Source organism: Brachionichthys hirsutus, chromosome 19, assembly GCF_040956055.1.
Source record: "Brachionichthys hirsutus isolate HB-005 chromosome 19, CSIRO-AGI_Bhir_v1, whole genome shotgun sequence".
Classification (NCBI taxonomy): Eukaryota; Metazoa; Chordata; class Actinopteri; order Lophiiformes; family Brachionichthyidae; genus Brachionichthys; species Brachionichthys hirsutus.
The window spans coordinates 6,124,507-6,145,021 of record NC_090915.1 but is presented as its reverse complement, the minus strand read 5'-3'; the positions used below and the strand labels follow the sequence as shown (position 1 = coordinate 6,145,021).

The 20,515-nt window shown below is 43.3% G+C and overlaps 3 protein-coding genes across 5 annotated transcripts; 1 reads left to right on the top strand and 2 right to left on the bottom strand.

Moving 5' to 3' along the window:
- Window positions 1-201: 201 nt before the first annotated feature.
- Window positions 202-2,569, bottom strand: LOC137908861 (galactosylceramide sulfotransferase-like). Its single transcript, XM_068753283.1, has 3 exons — window positions 2,557-2,569; window positions 1,635-1,761; window positions 202-1,551 (listed from the first exon to the last, which is right to left on the bottom strand). Exons 1-3 carry the CDS (start codon window positions 2,567-2,569, stop codon window positions 393-395), a joined length of 1,299 nt encoding a protein of 432 aa, XP_068609384.1. The 3' UTR covers window positions 202-392.
- A 749-nt stretch (window positions 2,570-3,318) lies between these two features.
- On the bottom strand, window positions 3,319-10,853 carry fer (fer (fps/fes related) tyrosine kinase). Its single transcript, XM_068752642.1, has 19 exons — window positions 10,745-10,853; window positions 10,471-10,602; window positions 9,815-9,988; window positions 9,556-9,655; window positions 9,289-9,472; window positions 8,812-8,949; window positions 8,219-8,338; window positions 7,882-8,004; window positions 7,590-7,788; window positions 7,348-7,443; window positions 7,041-7,247; window positions 6,797-6,919; window positions 6,631-6,687; window positions 6,379-6,497; window positions 6,151-6,245; window positions 5,950-6,073; window positions 5,672-5,826; window positions 4,984-5,106; window positions 3,319-4,751 (listed from the first exon to the last, which is right to left on the bottom strand). The coding sequence occupies exons 1-19, from the start codon at window positions 10,811-10,813 to the stop codon at window positions 4,615-4,617; spliced, it is 2,475 nt and encodes an 824-aa protein (XP_068608743.1). The 5' UTR covers window positions 10,814-10,853; the 3' UTR covers window positions 3,319-4,614.
- Window positions 10,854-14,869: 4,016 nt separating this feature from the next.
- On the top strand, window positions 14,870-20,468 carry rnf224 (ring finger protein 224). Of its 3 annotated transcripts, none has more exons than XM_068752867.1 (5): window positions 14,870-15,038; window positions 16,502-16,848; window positions 18,458-19,116; window positions 19,554-19,817; window positions 19,929-20,468. In XM_068752867.1, exons 4-5 carry the CDS (start codon window positions 19,590-19,592, stop codon window positions 20,259-20,261), a joined length of 561 nt encoding a protein of 186 aa, XP_068608968.1. In that variant the 5' UTR covers window positions 14,870-15,038; window positions 16,502-16,848; window positions 18,458-19,116; window positions 19,554-19,589; the 3' UTR covers window positions 20,262-20,468. The 3 variants fall into 3 exon arrangements, with proteins under 3 accessions (XP_068608968.1, XP_068608969.1, XP_068608967.1); XM_068752868.1 differs by having other exon boundaries at window positions 18,455-19,116; XM_068752866.1 differs by having other exon boundaries at window positions 16,502-19,116.
- The last annotated feature ends 47 nt before the right edge of the window (window positions 20,469-20,515 follow it).

Below are 20,515 nucleotides of genomic sequence, written 5' to 3'. Positions count from 1 at the left end.
CGGCCTGTAGGGGGCAGACTTTCCACTGAGTATTGCTGACAATGAAATCTGATTCTGAACAAGGAGATCAAGTACAGAATGTCCTCCTGTGCAATAACAAAGGCGTTGTACTGGTTTTATGTAAGTATTATTTTATTGCAAACAATGTTAGAAAACACAGAGTCAGAGTTCAATGAATGACACAAGCAGGTATCAGGCTCACGTGTTGCTCTATATATTGTAAGTAGTTTATAAAAACAATCCCTTTAACCAAATGACTGCATTTGGAATCTTGGTTTCTAAGTGACAAATAAAAAATCAGAAACATTCAAACGATTCAAAATGTAACAATATAACAAACTTGTGTGTCAAGTAAGTCTATAAAACATGTTGCAGGGGGAAGGTAATCACACTTAAACTACAAGTAGAGTGTCTTTTAACCAGCCCCATAGTCTTGTAAGCCAAAGGCTGACACCCAGGTCTGACAGATATTGTATTTCAGGTGTGAGCATTTTTTCACAGAGGGCCCTGAATTTGGGATTGATGCTTTTCTTCATGTTGTACCCCAGGATGGAAGACTCTCCGACCGGCTGCCAGGGCAGAAAACGACTATCATGAATCTTTCGAGCTTCAACTGCCCCGCCATCCTGGAGGCACATGACCTTCATCTCAGCATTTCTCCGCCTTAGCTCCTTCACCTGTCGTCGCATCCTGTCTCTCCCAAATGCCTCTACTCTGGCCCAGAAGGTGGTATTAAAATGCTGATACAGCTTCCAGTCGGCCCCGTTCCACTGCAAAGCTTGGCCTCTCATCGCAGGGCTCAGTCGAGATACAGACGAGGTCTTGCGAGCATTGAGTTTAAAATACAGGATGTCCTCCATAGTCCAACAGAGTATGTCTTTCATCAGGATAAGAGACTCTTCAAAATATTCTGCAATGAGAACCAGATCAAAGCCAGTTGCTAAATTTTTAATGTCGCTCATCACACCAGGATCATCAGCCTCTCGGTTGTTGTCCAAACCAAAGTCGAAAAGGAGCAGATTTTTAAGATAGAATGAGTTGAATGCATCTGGCCTGTAGAAGGTATGAGGACTATTCAGAAACTGTGCCAGCTTGTTCTCTCCAGTGAGGCGCCACGTGAGAGGAATCACTCTGTGGTAATACTGGAAGGACGACTCAAAGAGATCCACCGGGTCACGCAGGATGGTGACGTACACGGTATCCGGGGGCAGGAGCTTGGCGACTTCTTGGCGGTCAAAACGCAGGTGGTTACAAACAATGTTGAAACAGTCTCCAGGCCTGTAGTCCTTAACCTGTGAGCGCAGGAAGGCCGATGGGTAGCAGAAGTCATTGCGCCCGTCAGGGAAGGCAAATTTAAGCTTGTGCTTTTCACCAAACCTGAGGAGGATGTTGAGAATGGTGCTACTAGCAGTTTTATGCGTCTTCATGAACATGATGTTCACTCTGGGGGAGCACGACTCAGGCTGGGATTTTGTCCTTGGAGCCGCTGTGGTCCCACTCGTCTTCAATCGTTTCATCACTCTGAGAGGACACGTGTCTTCTTGAGAGCCACTAGACATAAAGCACGTAGGTAAGCCAACGGATGATCCGATGACATCAGTGAAGACAAAAAAACAACAACAACAAATGTTTACCTAATCATTGTGGTCGGGTGCTTTAAGCAGTACAGGACCAGAATGATGTTGGTGAAAACACCCCAGAGAATCAGGCCTTGTGTCACAAGTGAGCGCTTCAGTCCTATGATGCCAGGCATCATGAAAACTCCAGCTGGAAGCTGAAAGGTGAAATCAGAGAACGTAGTACGGGTTAAAAGGATGACACTGCAGCAGTTGGGGTGAAGGTCTTGACAAATTGATTGATTTTGTGATGAGGTAAGGAGAAAAGGGTTAAGAGTGAAGACGCAGAGGTGTGGCAAACACGCAAGCAAGATTAGTGCTGCATCAGCCTTTCTGTGAAACAGACACAGGAGCCCAATGTTTGTACTGTAAACATGATGCAGGAATCGTCTTCACAAAGAACAGCAGCAATGGAAGGAGAAAAAGTCACATACGTTAAAACAGTTCATAAAAATAGAAAATGTCAGAAGTTTCCTACACTGTATACTCATATGATTAATTCCTGTTAATTCTGGCTAGCAGCGATATGCTAGAAGACTATTTATGTATATATATATTTTCATTTAAAGCGTGTACATCACATCTAGTTACATCTAAACTGTATTTCTCAGACTAGCTGTCCTACTTCATACAATGCAAGATGTCACAATTTCAAATAATTATGTCAGTTAACTATCGCAAAACAGACTAAAAACTTACTTTGACAGTCACAGGATGGTCAAATGATAAAGAAACACATCAAATAGAAGAACTGAGGTATGGACGATGTTTAAATAGATATAAGTCACAAAGCTTTTTTCTTTTTTTTACCTGCAGGCAACGGCGTTAGCAGCGTCACAATGATTTGCAACCAAGTAACAGAAACCCTCTTCTGTTCATAATGTCCACACTCCCTGTGGTCTGACCTGATTGGCTGTGAGGGCTTCTCCTGCAGCGCAGCCCCAGACTTGCATCGTAAGCACCTGTCATTAATAGTATTGTCCAAACAGCAGCTTTAATGAAGTACTGTACGATATAATGGCTTAACTAAATCTAAAAGAGAGACTTCACACGTATGACGGCAAAGGTTCTACTCTGACATCAAAAACAGGAATGCATGCGTCTTATTTACGACTGTCGAAAGGCTAATAAACCCTCTTACGCCAGTAACCCCGAATGGTATGCAATGAATTTCTCTATTTCATTTTTGACAAAATTCAGAAAATTGAATGAAAAATTAAATGAAAGTAGCTTGGTCCTCTGTGATTCCATAAGTCAAAAGCTGAGAGGACATCGCGTCCTCCTGAAAACACCTGAAAACATCCTCCTGCTGCCTTGATTTTCTATTTCAAAATCGTGCCTGACTACAGATCAATACAACTCTTTGATCAGGTGTGTTTCCACAGGCCATGAAAACTGCTGCTATATAACCACGCCTTAAAAAGAACAAACTTGACAAGGCAATGACCATTAAAGGTCATTATATCTTAATCATAAGCTATTATGATTAAGCTATACCTGTCAACATCAATTTCTAGGCCTTGCCATTCAGAGCCATGAAGTCAAATGGACCAGCGTTCCATTCCTACTAGATTAAATCCCAAGGATCTACCGAAACAGGACACAAAGTTATGTTCCACAAAGCTAAGATGTTGTGACCTGGATCCAACGTGTAAAACATGTTATAAATGATGTCATCATTTAGACACGTAAATGTCAAACATGAGGCGTTTGTTTTGATTTATTGTCATATAAATGCTGTAATATTTTTACAGAGTTAAACATAGAAAACACAAACTGATTAGTGTTCGTAAAAAAACAAACTGTAGAAACATCTTTTCTATTTACAGTAACAGTAGGCAGCCCTTTGACATAACACTTAAGCTCTGCCCTCACAGTCCAGAAAATGACTGACCAATCAGGACTCATCTTTAATTTTTTTAAACTGAAGTTTATATTAAATTGTAAAATTTTCAACTGACCTAGAAACATTTGTTTCAGAGGAAACATGAAATGCTGATGGTGAACATTTCTTTTTCAGCCATTTGATTGGGTGACTGTTTCAATTTGGTTTAAAGAATGAACTTACATTTTACGTTAGCAAATTTAAACGTTGAAACTTTTTTTTTACTCCCACCTCATTACCCAAAAGAAAAAAGAAAAGAAAAAACAGGTTGAGTGTTGTCTGTGCAATGATTGATTGCTGGTTTTTCAGAATAAAAGGTCCCATTTCCTTCAGAGTCACAAGAAATTGTACAAAATGTTTTATAAATCTAAGACATACACAATTATAAAAACATAATAAATAAAGGATAAACATAAAGTGTTTATGTTAGTGTTGAAATGTGACTTGTGGAAATGTTTAGTGTTCAAACTGGTCGATTCAAACAGGAAGCAGGTTTATTCACTGACTTGTAGTCCGTTTCTGATGTACAACAATCACGCTAAGCTAAACGTGTATATGTTTAACTTTTATGTGTTGTCTTTTTTTGTAGTGTTGTCGACATAGTGAAGAGTATGTGACTTGTTTTCTGGTAAAATGAGTCGCATCCACGCCAACCTTTTTACTTCACGACCAGGCTGCAGTGTTTGGGTTCAGACTAGCTTAATTAGATCAAATATAGGCTAAATGCTAACTGATTAGCATCAACTTTATGAAATTGCACTTGCATCTGTGAGGCCACACCTTAAATTGATAACGCCATTTTGCTGTGCTCTGCTAACATGCTCAGTGTGCTACGATGGTGTGACATCATCACCAGAGATGAAGGTCTGATATTAAGTGTTTACCAAAAACGTTTAAGTATTTAAAAGACACGCTCACCTTCAAACAAACAATATAAAAACTTGGATGATACTCAACTTGCATCTTTCTATGATGATCTTGATGACAGTAAAGGAAAGGAAATGATGTCGTCATCACTTCCAGATGGTCATTGGGTCATAATTTCTATGTAATGGCGGCAAGGTGAATCATGATGTAATAATTTCTTCTAAAGGACATCCGTATGGATTATCATCACTTTTTCTTAATGGCAGCAAGATCTCGCTGCAGATCAGAGAATTTGGGTCGTTCTTCAGGGTTGTACTGCCAGCACCGCTGCATCACTTTGTACACGTCGTCAGGGCAACGCTGAGGACATGCCATCCGGTACCCTAGCAACCAGGATGAGATTGAGGGATAGTATCAACGTTATCTTATTAATGTTGTCGTCAGTAACCAGGCAGGATCGATCAGGAATGGTGCGATACGTCTTCTGGATGCGCTTTGTTTCTATGTTACAGTTTATTGATCTTATTATCAGTTCAACTGCCTGTAGAATATACATTTACATTCAGGCATGTCGAAAGATGGTGATGTGTGACAGCTCGTCTTCACTCTGTTTACCTTTCTCCACCTGCTCTCGTGCTTGCTGATTCGTCATCCCAGGATAAGGACACACCCCCAGACTGAAAGTCTCCCACAGCAGGATGCCGTAACTCCACACATCACTTTCTGAGCTATAACGACCTGCAACATCCAATCACAGAGCAGGACACATGAAGGAGTCAATGAAAGTAACAACAGGATCAATAATTAGTGACAGACCGATATGGTTATTTTTGATTGTTAATAGTCAAGGAGGCCGATAGCCGATATTTGGAGCCGACATTCATTTGCAGCAAAAGTGAAAATATTGGCGTCAAAATTGAGAATAATACAAAATTCCAACACTTAATTTTGTTTAAATTCCTTTAAGCATATGTTTATTAAACAGCTTTTTTTCCATCTTAGGCAATAATCAACACATCTTTGTTATTATTGAGTTACATAAGGCCTTTCCACTGAGCTAGCGCGCTAACACTAGCAGTAACAATCTCTTCTGCTTGTAACCAATCAGATGGTGCTGTGGGTGGGACAATGCTGGAGACAGAGTAGTGACTGCAGGCGAGGCTGCATCAGTGTCAAAATGCCGAATATCGGCCCGGGCGATTATCGGTCGATCCCTATTAATAATACAGAATATAGCAGGTTTACATCCAGGTTATATATAATGGCACAGGTGAGTCTTACAGGTGCCTTTGACAGGTTTTACCATAGTTCAGAGCTTCAGGAGCGGTCCACTTGATGGGAATCTGTTTAAGTCCAGATGAAGAATAAATCCCATCGTCTTCCTGGCGACTCATTCCAAAATCACTGATCTTCAATACGTTGGTCTCGCCCACCAGACAGTTCCTGGCTGCCAGGTCCCTGTGAGTCAGGTGGACAGACAAGCATCTCTCTCAACAGCTGATCTGGGAGCTGCCGTGTCCTTATCGGAACACGTAGTGATTCGTTCAGTCAGTCAGTAACCCGTAGTCACGTATCACTCACCTGTGGATACAGTTCTTACTCTCCAGGTAAGCCATGCCAGCGGCGGCATCAACGGAGAAGCGAACGAGCTGCTTTGTCTTTAACTCGTCCTTCTTTTTCCTCAGGAAGGACAGGAAGTCTCCGCCTGACAACGCAGAGGAAGCGTTAAACAAATAGATCAGAGAGCACAAAGAAAAACGAAAGAACAGAAGCTCCACCCACCAGGAATCAGCTCCATGACGATGTAGATGGGCTGTCGCTGTGTGCAAACACCAATCAGCTTCACGATGTTGGGGTGGTCATACTGCTTCAGGATCCTGCAGCCAATCACAGACGGCGACGACTCGGTTATTTAATTTCTTATATCTAGATTTAGTTGCAGCCCAAGTGGTTCTGTTGGTAGCGTATCAAGTGATTATTAAATTGATTGGTGTATTGACGGATAATGACCTGGCCTCAGACAGGAATCTGATCTTCAGCTCTGGAGGCAAATCTTCTTTACACGTTTTGACAGCGACTGGCGTTTTGTCACGCTGCAGTGTCCCTTTGAACACCTCGCCAAAGTTACCCTGAATACCAACACACGGAGGCGTAACAACATGCGGAGACGGAGAGACACGTTGTTAACAAAAACAGCAGTCGCATCGAACTGTGGGGGCGATACGATAGATGATAAATAAAGGAAACAGGAAATAAGGACACCTTTCCCAGCAGCTCTCCCAGCACCACGTCCTCATGGTTCAGGATCCATTTCTTATCCTACACACAGGAAACAAAGAACGTTCAAGATGTACAACCAATATGGGTCCAGAAAACATGCAGCAACTTCACTAAGAACACGACTCCTAATTAAGGTTGGAGTGGTTGCCTTGACGACGGGGACGAGCAGCACGACTCCAGACTTCTTGGTGATGACCTGCTTGGAGGTAAAATGATGTTCGATGAGCTGAGGGATGGTCGTGAAGCCGGTCCCTTCGAAGCGGTACTGATTCTACAAGAGAGCGAAAAAGGCAGAGAGAGAGAGACAGAGGGCGGGAGGAGAGAGATGTAACTTTCGCCGTGTGTAAATATTGTGTGTTCATCACGTACAAGTACTGCGTTCTTATACGTACATCTGCGTACTGGATGATGAAGTGCCGTCTCTGCTCATCGGAGAACACAGACAGGACGTACTCTCCTGGTTTACCGTGACTCTCCCTCACCAGGAAGTCTCCCTGTTGCCGTAGTAACTCCTGAGCTTCTGTACGGGGGATGGCACCATGATACCACTCCTGATCTGCTAGCGGGCGTTCCGACGTTGGGATGACATCAAAGAACTGCTACGGTGGGAGAGGGGGGGGGCAGGAACGTACAATAGAAAGACACATGAACACAGACAGGCGATGATGATGATGGTGGTGATGATGATGATGATCTCACCGAGGTGGAGCCCATCATGTTCTTTGGTGCGCGGATTATTCCAGCAATAGAATGCCGCAGAGTATCGAATCGCGAGGTCTTCTCCTTCGCTTTATCCTGAACGAACACACACACACGCGCGCGCACGCACACACACACACACACACGCACACACACACACACACACACGCACGCACACACACACTAAGTGTGTCAAACTGCACAAGTTTGAAATGTGCCTTGAATAAATGATAAATATTCACGGTGGATCCGACAGAGCGGGCATCGTCCTCATATGGCAGTACGGGGGGAGGAGGTGGAGGAGGTGGGGATGCGGCGGTGGCCATTTTGGCATCCAGCAAAGCCTTCTGGGAGGAGAGACGAGCCTCGGAGCCGCGCAATGACTGGACGGCGTGGTGAAGCTCGAGGAGGGACAGTTTCTGACTAAGGAGGAGGACAGAGCTGAGGACGACACAGAGGTGAGACGGAAAGATTGATGGACTGACAGACAGCTGTGACAGATTCTCCCGCTGCCATCCGATTCCACCGACTCACTCGCTCTTCCTCTCTGTGCTCTGTTGGCTCGTCTGGATTTTGGAGCCGAGGTCATCCGCCAACGCCTCCTTCGTGCTAAGATTCTGCTGAGTCAGCACAAGTTCCTCTGTCGCCGATGACAACCTGAAACGTACAGAGAGGATTAAAAAAAAAAACCCCACAGCAGTCACAAAAGTCAGAACATTTAAATGGAAACAAACTTCTAATGACTGGAAAAGCGTACAATTTAAGAGTTGTCATTTCTAAAACAATTTCCAGGACCTTATTGACAACCTTTGGGATCTTTAGAGATGTCATTGGATTCATAAGATTTAAAACTTCAACTTTGGGAGCTCACATGGCCTGCAGGCTGTCTGCCGTCAGCGTGTTCCAGAGGATCTCATTGGCTGGCAGGTTGTCGGTCTCCTCCAATAGAGAAGTGTCGAAATCCACGCTTACCTCTGGAGTGTCTGGGGACCTGTTACCGCAGCAACCAAAGACCGACGTTAAACCGAGCGAGACACAGGCGCACCCTTATTCTAAATGTTCCGTCTGTGTACCAGCGGCTAGGAGTGCGTCTGTGTGAATGCGAGGCGGTGGAACCGGACCGGGCTCTGACGTCTTCACAACAAATGAAGCCTGCGTGGATCTTTGATCCAGATTCTGATATTTTAGTACCTTCTCTTCTGTCTTTCTGAAACTGCAGCAATATGGTTCTAAAAAAAAGGTAGGTCGTTTTTTTTTTTTACATAGTGAAAAAAACGAAAACGGAAGTGTCCCCTATTTTCAATAGCAGAAGGAAAACGCTTCCAATCACGGCAGGTGGAAAGTTTGACTGGATTAAAACGTAAAATGATACAAACAGCACAAATGTAATGGTGTCGATATGTTAAAGGAAATGAGCTTTGCAAACATCCGCACGGCCTCGTCTGATGTGTTCAGTGCTCTGACCTGTAGGCATCGATGAAGTGTTGGTACTCTGCCAGCGGGTCGATCTGATCAACGGCTGCCGAGATCTCCTGATGAACCTTAACAATCTCCTCTGTCAGCAGACTGCTGATCTCACAGTACTCCTCCAGGACACTTTTGCTGTAGAAATACACACAACAATACACGCGCTGATCCGCCAGTACTCATTCACGGTACTTTTACTGCAGTAACACACACACGCACACACATAGTGCTGCAAGTCAGTTTACTGCATTTCCACTCCAGAGTCTCCAGAGAATAGAGTCTCTATTAGGTAAAAGCTACCTGGTTCTACTTTATTTAGTCTGTTCCATTGTGGTTCCAAGCGGGCTGAGCAGGTACTAAAAGGTCACATGGAATATTACAGACCACTGACTGGTGGACTACAAGAAAATACTAGCCGGGACTCCATGGTGGAAATGCATCTGTAAGGTGTCAGCGAGCGGATACGCGACTTACAGGGCGAGTGTCATGTCCTCCTGCATTCTCTGCAGGGAGTCCAGCAGGAAAGGCGCAGCGCGCCGTCTATGTTCATCCTGTTGCATTCGAGCGCCGCACACCGCCAACACATACTGGTTGTGAAGGTTGTGGAGTTTTGCCGTCGCTTTGTCATATCGCTCTCGATTGCGCTCCGCCTCGCGACCTGTGATTAGTCAGGAAACGGAGACGGGGTCAGGCGCGTGATCACGTCTCAGCATCGTTTTGCGAACGAAAGAGAACAGAAACCTTTAGCCAGAGCCTCTCTGTATTTCTCTTTGGCGTTGTTAGCATCGCGGCTCAGCTGACGATACGTCGCCTTCAGTTTGTCCAGGTCACTCCTAGTCACCTGGTAACGACAACAAAAAACCGTGTACAGAACATCCCTCAGTGATCACACATCACACATATCAGTGATCATATCTCCAAATGTTAACTGTCAACTTTCAGTAGCAAACATATTGTACGGACAGTTGTATGGATAGGATTTTTAATTTTCCCAGTTTACCTTGTGGTTGTGGATTTCCAGCTGCTGATGAAGACTTTGGTAGCTCTTCTTCACCTGCTGCTTGTCACGGATCAGCGTGGCCAGGCGGTGCAGAGGACCGGAATTCAGGTCATCTGCATGACTCCTCATAACTCTACCCAACGCCTCAGTCTGACGGATCACCTGAGACCACGACTGAGAAGAAACAGGCCAGAGGTCAGAGGTCACGGACAGTGTCGACAGTCGAGTGTGGAGGAGACTGTCCAATCACAGATGGCGATACATATTTGCATATGTATTGGCCAATTATACTGTAATATGTACTGATACACATTGATCCTGTATACACAGTGGAATGGGTAAGAAGCCGTAACTCAGAGTCGTCGTTAACCTGTATACAGAAATGATAATACAAGTGACAAAATATACTTTGGCAGCCGCTGATCTATTTTGACAGCCTGCTCAATATAATGGTCATGGGATGTTTGAAAAAGACGCAAGAGGACATCTTAACCAGGATCTCAATGACGTCACTGAAAACACAGATTATGGACTTCCTCGGGATCGATCACAATCTAAGATTATCCTATTCAAACCAATAATTTAACGTTCTGGCTACCGGCTGAACCCTCAAAGCCCGTCTCTGGACCCCGTTGTGTCAGAGGGAGTCTCCTCACCTTGCTCACGGTGCTGATGTAATCGGCAGCTTCCTGCTTCTCCGTCTGCTGAGCCATGCTGAGCAGCAGAGCGGCATATTCTTTATCACTCTTCACTCTCAGTGTCATGAAACGCTTCACCGTCTCCAGTAGCTGGGGGGGGGGGCGGCGGACGACACACACATATACATGTTGATGTAGTTTTATTAAAGCCACTTTATACGGCACAGTACTGGCTCTACTAAAAATGTTGGTTTAATTTAACTTAAAAATCTTAACCTAACCCTAGCTGTACCTTTAACTCCCAGTCCTGCAGCTTCAGTAATCCCTCGTGGGAATTCCTCAGATCCCGACCAAACCCCATCCTGGATCTCAGACACACACACACACACACGCACGCACACACACACACACACACTCAAACACAGGGTCTCTCGATCTCTGGCTTTAGTGACAGGGATGAGCAAGGAAAGACTGCATGGTCCCCTGGGAAGAGAGAAAATATTTTATTATATACATACACAATGACATTCATCTTTAATGGGTCAGCATCAGTCCTTGACTGTTTAGAGGTAATTCCAAAACCTTTTGGTTCTCTGAGACAATTTCTTGGAGAACGACTGTCAAAACATCCCGTTTTCTTCGTCATAATCTTTCCAGGTTCACTTCAATCTTTTTTTTTCCAAAACTTGCCAAACATCTTTCCAAAGTATTTCCGAAACTGCAAGCTAACAATTCCGATTCACATTTCAAACCGCTTTTTAAACTACAATTGCTTCAAAAATGTATCCAGGCTAACGCTCTTCGCTCAAAAATAATGACAAATTTAAGCTAGTAGGCTAACAAGCTAACGGCCGCTCTTAAGTTTCCACTGGACCCAAAGGCATATTAAATAATAAAGGCATGCTAAACCTTCATTTGACACGCTTTAAAACGCGCAGAAAACGACACAAACACATTTAACGGTGTTTCTGGATGAGTTTTCTACTCGTTTTCTCCAATAACCACTGAAGATGTGAAGACGGAGGAGGAGGAGGGACAATCGGGAGGATGTTCGCTGTTTTTCGACTTCTGCTGGGTCGATTTCAGCTACTTTAACGCACCGTGAAGCGACTTCCTCCCGCGACAGACTCGCAGCCAAGTCACCGTGGTGCTCCGCCGTCTTCCACGGTGCTCATTGCTTCATCTACCCGGTGTTTTTCTCCTGTTTCCCGGTTGCACCTACTGTCGACAGGGTCCGAAGCTAAGACGCTAACGGCTAACAGGGCGGAGCTTCCGAAGGAAACGGAAAAGGGGGGGTGGGGTGACGTCATTAAAACGGGGTTGTCGTTTTTGTTAATGTTTCTCCTAATACGAAGAAAATACTGACAATTAACAATGCTGCTTTATAGATTAGTTTAAATCATAACTACAATTTAATTTATATAAAAAGTTCATAATATTTTTAAACTATTGTTATCCAGCTAGTTCACTAGTGGCAAATTCACTCAGATTTTGAAATTTCCCCTACTTGTCAGAAAATCATCCCCATGTGACCTTTTGTTGGACTTGGACACTTTCTAGAAAATTTATATTTGTCTACACTCGAAGGGTCATGGATGTACCTTTGAGAGGAGAGACAACTCCTCAGTACAAAACTCAGAAGTCCATCTGAAGTTCACTAGTGAAGTAATTTAATCAATACTGTCTTCATTAGTTTTACTAAAGTAGCTAATTCAAAAGGCAGATCTGCCTTAATCAATATATATAGTCTTGTCCTGAGTGAAAACTCAAAAAGTAATACAAAAGATTAATTGAAAACATTTACAACGGATTTCATTCAGATAAAAAAAAATCCTGTGGAGGATCTGACCTAGCAGACTTCTCTGCTAGGTTGTACCGAACCGTCTCCGGCCGGACGGACGGCAACGTCTTCCTGTCCACGTTCACGCTGTCCACCGCGCTGTCTGCGCTGCTGAGCGCCACCGGCGGGCCCACCAAGGACCAGCTGCTGGGTGGGCCCTACATCAAAGCATAAAATCAAAAGACTACAACATCAAAGGAAATCAGCGAAGCACGAAAAGGAGTATAAAAGAGTTGTGACTTTTGACAGCTTCTCACACTAGCTGAAACATGTCTAGGATTCAAACAATGGAAGATGTGGCGAAAGAGTTTGATGAGGAACATGCAAAAAAACGGCAAAGGAAACGAGACCGACGCCGCTTAACGAAGTCAACTCAGACAGCCCATGCGCCTGAAGCCGAGCGAAGCGCCATGGACAACACATGTCCAGAGAACAGTGACGCTAAGGGCGACGGGCCCCACGTATCCACACAGTAATTTGCACCATTAGCTAATACTTCAGACCTAGACTGATCCTGTTTCTGTAGGGGGAGATAACCAGGGGCAAGCCATCGAAAACCCCGGCTGAGCCCGCCAACTCCCCCCAATAAAGACCCAAGCCCCCCCCCATTAAAGACCCACGCCCTGGCTCCCCCCCAGTAAAGACCCATGCCTTGGCTCCCCCCAGTAAAGACCCACGCCCTGGCTCCCCCCAGTAAAGACCCATGCCTTGGCTCCCCCCAGTAAAGACCCATGCCTTGGCTCCCCCCAGTAAAGACCCACGCCCTGGCTCCCCCCCAGTAAAGACCCACACCTTGGCTCCCCCCCATTAAAGACCCACGCCCTGGCTCCCCCCAGTAAAGACCCACGCCTTGGCTCCCCCCAGTAAAGACCCACGCCCTGGCTCCCCCCCAGTAAAGACCCACACCTTGGCTCCGGGGACCCTGCACCTCGCCCAAAAACTGAAATGAGCACGGAGGGGGGGTCCTGAGGACTGCTCGGCCAACCTGCCCCCCCCCCCCCCCCATTAGACTGAAATCAGTAAACAATTATTACTCAAGTGTTGCTTTGTCTTTGTCTTGTTTTCTTTTTCACAAGTTTGTCAACAACAACTGTTGCTTCCTGCTCAGGGAAACATCCTGAAGCCGTTTGGACAGCAGAGGCATCATCGTTGGTGTTTACACCCTGGACAAGCCGCCAGTTCAAATTGTTGTTTTCTGCTCCTCTGCGATCAATAGTTTCTATTTTTACATGGTAAAGTGTGTATTTAAAGCTCCTCTTATATTTGTGGGGGCAGCAGCAAGCGCGTCTGTTGCCATTGACGCCCTGACGGGCCGCTACTGCGCATGCGCAGCTTTATTCCTGTCTCACCCGCAAACCCGTTTCAAAATAAGAGCGTAGAATTAAATTATTAAATTAGGTGTATTTGATTTAACAATGTGAAATAATTTTAAAGCCCCTGGAGGTTTAAGACACCATCCATCAGCAACATACAATGCAGTATTGGCCTCTCTCCCCAAAATTCACAACACCCAAACCTCACCTGGGTGCAGCGCAACAAAGCAGCTCACCTTATGACTGCTAATGACTCCTACTGGGCAGCAGTGTGTGTGTGTGTGTGTGTGGAAGTGGACCTACAGACCAGTCATCAGATTATTGATTAGTCATTCAGGATCTCATCAGTACATTAACACAGTATATTATTTATTAATGCAATAGCATGTGTACATGTAACTTAGAACAATTTAAAACCCACTGAAGATGTCATTTTCACTCTAGCCAATTGGAGCAAGATGTGGGCGGTGCTTGATCGCCGAAGAATGAAACAAGTTTCTGTCCGACCGGTTCCTGACACACACTTCTACTGTCAGCCAGAGCTGATTCCTGATCAGTTTCACATCTTCTTATGACTGGCTATTTGTCCATGTTCTGCCAAACATTTCAACCTAACCTACTAGACACAGACTGCTAATGGCTGCTAATGTTGATCCGGTGCAAGAGGTCCCGGGTTCAAAGTGTTTCATCAATAACCCTGTAAACGCTGCCAGCACATATGGCATGTTTGTGAAGGCTTTGATTCTGCGTGTCTAAATATAGACAGAGAAATGCTGACACATATACTCACACCTATGGACAAAGTAGTGTAACCAGTTCACCTACGTAGCGTGTTTTTTGGTAATGGCAGGAAGCCGGAGGACCCGAGGAGAACCCAAGCAGACATGGGGAGAACACACAAACTCCTCACAGAATGGCCCCAAGTTGGATTTAAACCTGTGACCTTCTCGCAGTGAGTTAACAGCGCCATCCCTCAATCAGTGACAGATGTGCTCACCCCTATCCCAAAATATACTACGTTAACTGGATATCAAAAGCGACCACGTTGGAGCGCGATTTAGCTCAGTAGTTAGTTTTCTCTATATTTAGGTGGGCAGGCAGATAGATAGATAGATAGATAGATAGATATTCATAGAAAATGAACAAATATTGAGCCCCATAGAGAATGAACAGAGGTGGAGGTGGAGCCTCATAGAGGAAGAATGAAGGAGAGGGAGCGTCGGCAAGTAGAACAGGTTTGGGCGAGGCAGCTGAGTGAGCTTCATAAACACAGTCGAGGAGACAGAGAATTAGATGTAGAAAAATCGATATTTTTATGTTTTTCACCAGTTTATTTCAACAACTGCAGCAAAGAGGAAGACGCAGGATCAAAATAAACAGAAGAAGAATTTCTCCAAAGACTCAGGAAAAAGAACCTGCGTATCAGCAAATCGGTGAGTCAGGTTACGCAACTTTTTGTGTTTCACACTTAAACGTAATCTGATGGGAGAAGATGAAACCTTCACTAAGGTTCTAATTTCAATGGAAAGACCAGCAGGACAGGAAACACATTTTGAAGTTTACTCTCCCTGATGACATCACCGTCTCTGTTTTCATCCACAGTAAAAGTCCAGAAATTAATTTAGACGTCAATAATTTTCTCCAGCTTCACTGTGATCTGTTTTAAGTACTTCTCTTGGTGGGTTTGTGACCAGTACTGCCTGCTTAGAACACGTCTTACTAATAATGAAGATATGTTATCTTCAGAGGTCAACAGTGTGACCAGGGCAACAACCAGGTATGTCTCCTCAGGAATGAGGTGCCAGGTTTGAAGCCTGCTGCATATCAGGAGAGGAGATACTTTTTCTTCTTTGTCAGTAACTACCACTAATTCCAGACCAGGACCAGGGTTGCCAGATCTCATTAGGAAAACCAGGTCAATGGAAGCATGCCAGATTTAATCCCCCATAGTGTGATAGAGAAGTCAGAATGTCAATTATATCTGACATTATGCTGCTTTTGAAATGCAGAATAAGCAGCCATTCGAAAAACACTCTTAGCTCTTATAACCTATAAGATATTTTAAATCTAATTCTAAAATTAGCTAATTGTTAAAGATCACATATTATACTCTTTTTCCACAAGTTAATGCAGTTCCCAGACACTTATAGGAAATATCTGTGACAGTCTTTGGTCAAAATAGCAAACAGATGCTGCATGCAATGAATGTGCATGCATGTGCACACACATCTTGTGCACGTTCTAACAGTGTGATGTCACACTGACGAAGATTTTTCTGCCAGATGCTTTTTCTGTACCGGTACTTGTTTGCTGTTTTTAGGTTGATAATGCCCGAAACCCACCATAATAGTAGTGTAGAAACATGGGAAAAGTGTTTTTTCCATAATATGGGACCCTTAAGGTTATTTTTGTTGTTGTAATTATTATGTAGAAATTTAAGACTCAAATAATGTTAAATTAAAAGAAAGGTCACTAAAAAAGAAGAAGAAAGGTTTATGTTTTTTTTACAGGGAATTATAGAAACTACATCTATCTCTTTCAGGAAGAATAACCTTTTACTTCACCATCTGCTCAACTCTTTGACCATGTTCCAGTTGGTTTCAGAGAGATTTCAAGTTCAGCTATGTAGACTTCTAACGAGAGAAAGAGAGACATTGTGCTGTAAATCAGTTTGTCTCAGACGGTTTATTTCACAGTCAACCGTCATGAGTCATCTTACTAACAAGAGGTATGGAAATAAGACGGTAACAGGAGCTGACAACAAAAGGTGATGACACAAGCTGCTTGCAAGAGCGATTAGAAACAAATGCTACTTCAGCATAGTTGTCAAGACTGTGTGAATCTTTTTTTTTATGGGCCATTGTCACATTCAATAATCTTTTTGCTCTCTCCACAGAACTATCTTGCCCTGCCCTGTCATCTGATTGGTTGGTTGGTTGATTGGTCTTTTTTTTTTTTTTTATCCCCACCACCTGTGAGGAGCTGTCATGTCGTCAAACATCAACATTTCAGTCGAAAACCCATATGGCCAAGTGACCATACCCCGAGCTAAACTCCGACCAGCAGATGGCGCTGTCACGGTGATAGCCAATCCAATGGTTATGAACGGTAACGATGGGAAACAGAACCCAGTGTTGAACTCCGCCCCTCAGCCGTATGTGGTTAAGGAAGCTGGAGGGGAGGAGGAGGGGAGGAGCCGGGCCTGTTGTTACCGCTGCAGGAGGAGGAAGTGACGTCACATTGGTAGGACGATTGTGATTGGTTTGGATCGATGTATTTTCTTGTTTTTAATCAAAGAAACAACGGAAACAAGAAAGCAACTGCGGCGGGGAGGAACGAAGGAACTGACAAATCAAACTAAAAAAAATGAAGGAAGTAAAATCCTACCACTGATCTTAGATATGAACCACCTGACTCTGCTGCTGATTGGCTTACTCTGATGGCCCCGCCTACACAAACCAACCAATGAGAGGCCGAATAGACTGTGAGCTACGTTTCCTCACCGGCAGACGTGCCCCCCCCCCCCCCCCAATTAAAATATCCAGAGCAATCCAGAGTAGTAATAATTTTAAACACATTCAAGAAGAAGACGAATATTACCACTTATTTTAAGACATTGATAAAATTGTTTCTTTAAACTGTTTTTAATATATTCCTTTTATTTTAGATGGTAACCTTTTGTGTGTGTCTGCTCATTATATTAATATTTTAACATGAGGTTAAAGAAAACTGGATGTTTTTGTATTTAAATGTACTTGACCCTTCCTCTTCCCCCCTCAGAGGAATTTGTGACATTTTCAGGAAGTATTAATATTTACAGTTTTGATTTTTAACATTTGACTATGAAGGACTTTATAAAATTGACACAAATGGCATGGCATGTAAATAAAATGTTAATATTCAACTGTGAACCAGAATTTGGCAGATACCAATTATTTTCTACAAGTAGTTGGTGAAATAAAGATGATTTTTAAATTTAATTTTATGTTTGAAGTATAATTATATAAGTCAAGTCCACTTATATGAATTTTGTGACAATCACAATAAAACTGCTTGGCCAGTTAAGGTGAGAAAGAGAAAGAAAGATGGGGAGACAGATGAGGAGAGATGGAGATGGGGATATAGGTATGAGGAAGAATGAGACAATACTAAAACTACACCCATGTTCCACAAATATTACACCAGTTCTACACTAGTACTATTCGAATGCTGCAGGAATGTCTAGTCTAGTATGAAACTAATACTACACCTATGCTACACGAATGCTTCCCTTTTTTCATGTGATCAAAAGGACATGCCAATGAGCCTGTCACATTTAAAACAAGCATAAAAAATGTCCTGTATTGTGTTTTAATGTGTCTGTAGCCAGGCGACATCAGACAATCCCTACTGTAACGAGATAGGCTGACACCAGTGGTGAAGAGAAATGTGAGAGCAGCTCCACTTTCTATTGGTTGATCAGGTTACAGATCACATAATTGGTCACTGAATACACTGAGTGTTTTTAGTATTAATATTTTCATAGTACCGGTATGTGATTAATTGTTCATCACTTTCTGCTAACATTTATCAGCATTAATGTTTATAATCTTAATTGCATTAATTATGTTTGGCATTCTAACAGTTGTCTTCTTCAGAAATGTTTTTTTATTTTTATTGTAGCCACATTTGCTGCTTCTTTCTGTCTGTCTGTATTCTTGAGGATAAATCAAATTTTTTGGCTTTTGTAGTAACAGGTTTGCGTTTAATAAAAGTGATAAAGTGACAGTCAGTGTCGGCCAAATGAGGCTGAATTATTGATGGAGGCTCTCTCTCTCTGTGTCTCTGTCTCTCTCTCCTTCTCTCTCAGAAGCAGCTAGAACAAAATGATGAGAGAACGACAAGGAGAATAAGAGACAAAGAACAAATTTGAAAGGAAGTAAAAACAGCAAACAAAGAAGAAAGAAAATAAGGATATAAGAGAAGTGAGGAAAAATAAGAAGAGGAACGGACAGAAAGAAAGAAGAAGAAAACAACACAGACAAACACGGAACCATAGTTACGACTGGAGGAAAATGAAGAGTAAAGAAAAAGACAGGAGATAAGAGAGGAGATTAAAACACAAAAAAAGAAGAGAAAAAGGGAAGAAGGAAGTACAAGGAGGAAAAGAAACAAAGTAAAGAGGAGAAAATAACCAACAATTGAAAATCGAATGAGAGGAGAACGATAACTAGAATAAATGACAAAGGAAGAAACAGAAGCATGAGTAAAGAAATGCAAGAATGAAATGACTGACAGAGGAGTGTAAACAAAGAAAAAAACAGCAAAAGGATAAATAAACAAGGAGAGGATGAGCGGAGAGCTATAACTGGAATAAAAGACAGAGAGAGGGTGAAAAAAGCAAAGAAGAGGAGGAAATAAAAGTGTGAGAGAAGAAGAAACAAGTGACAGCTGAGCGTAAACAACAATAAACAAGAACAACAAGAGGAATAAGAAGGAGAAATTTGATATGAAGAAAAAAGAAGAGTCCAGGTAAGTTCCGCCTTCTCAGAAACATCAATCCAATCCGAGTGCAGCAGGTAATTTTTTATTAATTCTCTTTCAATACCAAGTGGGAAGTCAATAGTGTCATGTAACTCCAGTGGGCAACATACCGCATATGTCATAGGCCAATGTTCAGAGACCTGTATCTATTTTAGCAACTGACTTCAGATCAGTAATCAATAATCACTGAGCCATCAAGTATTATTGTCGTCACATGATGGAAAGTCCTCAGACGAAAAAAAATCATTCATTACTTTATGGACTCAACAGGCTGCTGACATCATAAGTAACATTCGTAACTCGGACTCAGACATTATTTCTGTCACATGATCATCAGCAGTGCATTAAAAACAAGTCGCAGCATTTTATACTCGTTACAAAGTGGACACAACATCTTAATTTATTATTTACATCTTATTATTAAGGTTCTAAATGAAAAGAACCGTTTCAACCAAACCAACATGACAGACGACGTGCACAAAGAAGAGGATGAGACCCGCTGCCCCCTCCCTGTTCCACCCTCCTTGGTTACCGTGGAAACAATGATGCCACTGAGGAAGCAGGACCTGGTGTGTATCGTGTGCTTCGGCAGCTATGACCTGGTGACTCGGTTGCCTCGGCGACTGTATTGCGGCCACACCTTCTGCCAAGCGTGTCTAAAGAGACTTGACATAGTCATCAATGAGCAGGTGATTGATGACATCATCAACACTCACCTGAGCAGCCTATTGCTTTTGTTAAAAAGTCCAAACATTGTAAGACAAAGTTTCTTTACTGCTCCTCCTCTGTCCTCCCCTCAGGTGTGGATTACATGTCCTCAGTGTCGACAAAACACTCCTCGGCCCCGAGGAGGAGCAGCAGGTCTGGACTTGGACTTGGCCTCCTTCTTGGGAGTGAAAGCCCAACAGACCTGCACCTCCTCTTGCTCCCTGTCCTGTGGCTCTGGTCGCAGGCAGGGGGCGCTAGCTGGAGATGTGCAAACCGATGGGAAGCTGTGGGTGGGGAAGCAGATCACCGATGACGGCTGGTCACACGGAGGTTTGGCTGAACCACGCTTCCATCGCTATGGCAACTGCTGCACCGCCCTGTCCTGTTGGATGTGCTGCTGGTTCTGCTGCCCGAGGCGTGGCTAGGACCAGCCAATGAGAGAGCTTACCTCAGAGAATTACAGTTCAACACAATATGAACTGCAGTATTATTTATGTTGTATCAGTTCCACAAGGTAAAATATACTAAGTGCTGCATCTACTTAAACAACTGAAGTATTACCAAAAGAATTAAAAGTACTCAACAAATCTGTTCCTTTCTGCGTCTGCATTAAATAAAAAAAAGTGCACATTTCCAACTATTAATCATGTTTCTAAGTGAAATTGCTGTATTGTAAAGC

What these genes read in the sequence shown, in the direction of transcription:
- LOC137908861 (XM_068753283.1), bottom strand. An exon ending in CACCCGACCACAATGATTAG is followed by an intron (nt 1,552 to 1,634) that starts GTAAACATTTGT and finishes CTTTATGTCTAG; the next exon opens with TGGCTCTCAAGAAGACACGT.
- rnf224 (XM_068752867.1), top strand. Translation starts at nt 19,590, where the DNA reads ATGACAGACGACGTGCACAAAGAAGAGGATGAGACCCGCTGCCCCCTC. An exon ending in ACATAGTCATCAATGAGCAG is followed by an intron (nt 19,818 to 19,928) that starts GTGATTGATGAC and finishes TCCTCCCCTCAG; the next exon opens with GTGTGGATTACATGTCCTCA.
- fer (XM_068752642.1), bottom strand. Translation starts at nt 10,813, where the DNA reads ATGGGGTTTGGTCGGGATCTGAGGAATTCCCACGAGGGATTACTGAAG. An exon ending in ACATCAGCACCGTGAGCAAG is followed by an intron (nt 9,989 to 10,470) that starts GTGAGGAGACTC and finishes GTTTCTTCTCAG; the next exon opens with TCGTGGTCTCAGGTGATCCG. An exon ending in AGTAAGAACTGTATCCACAG is followed by an intron (nt 5,827 to 5,949) that starts GTGAGTGATACG and finishes CCTGACTCACAG; the next exon opens with GGACCTGGCAGCCAGGAACT.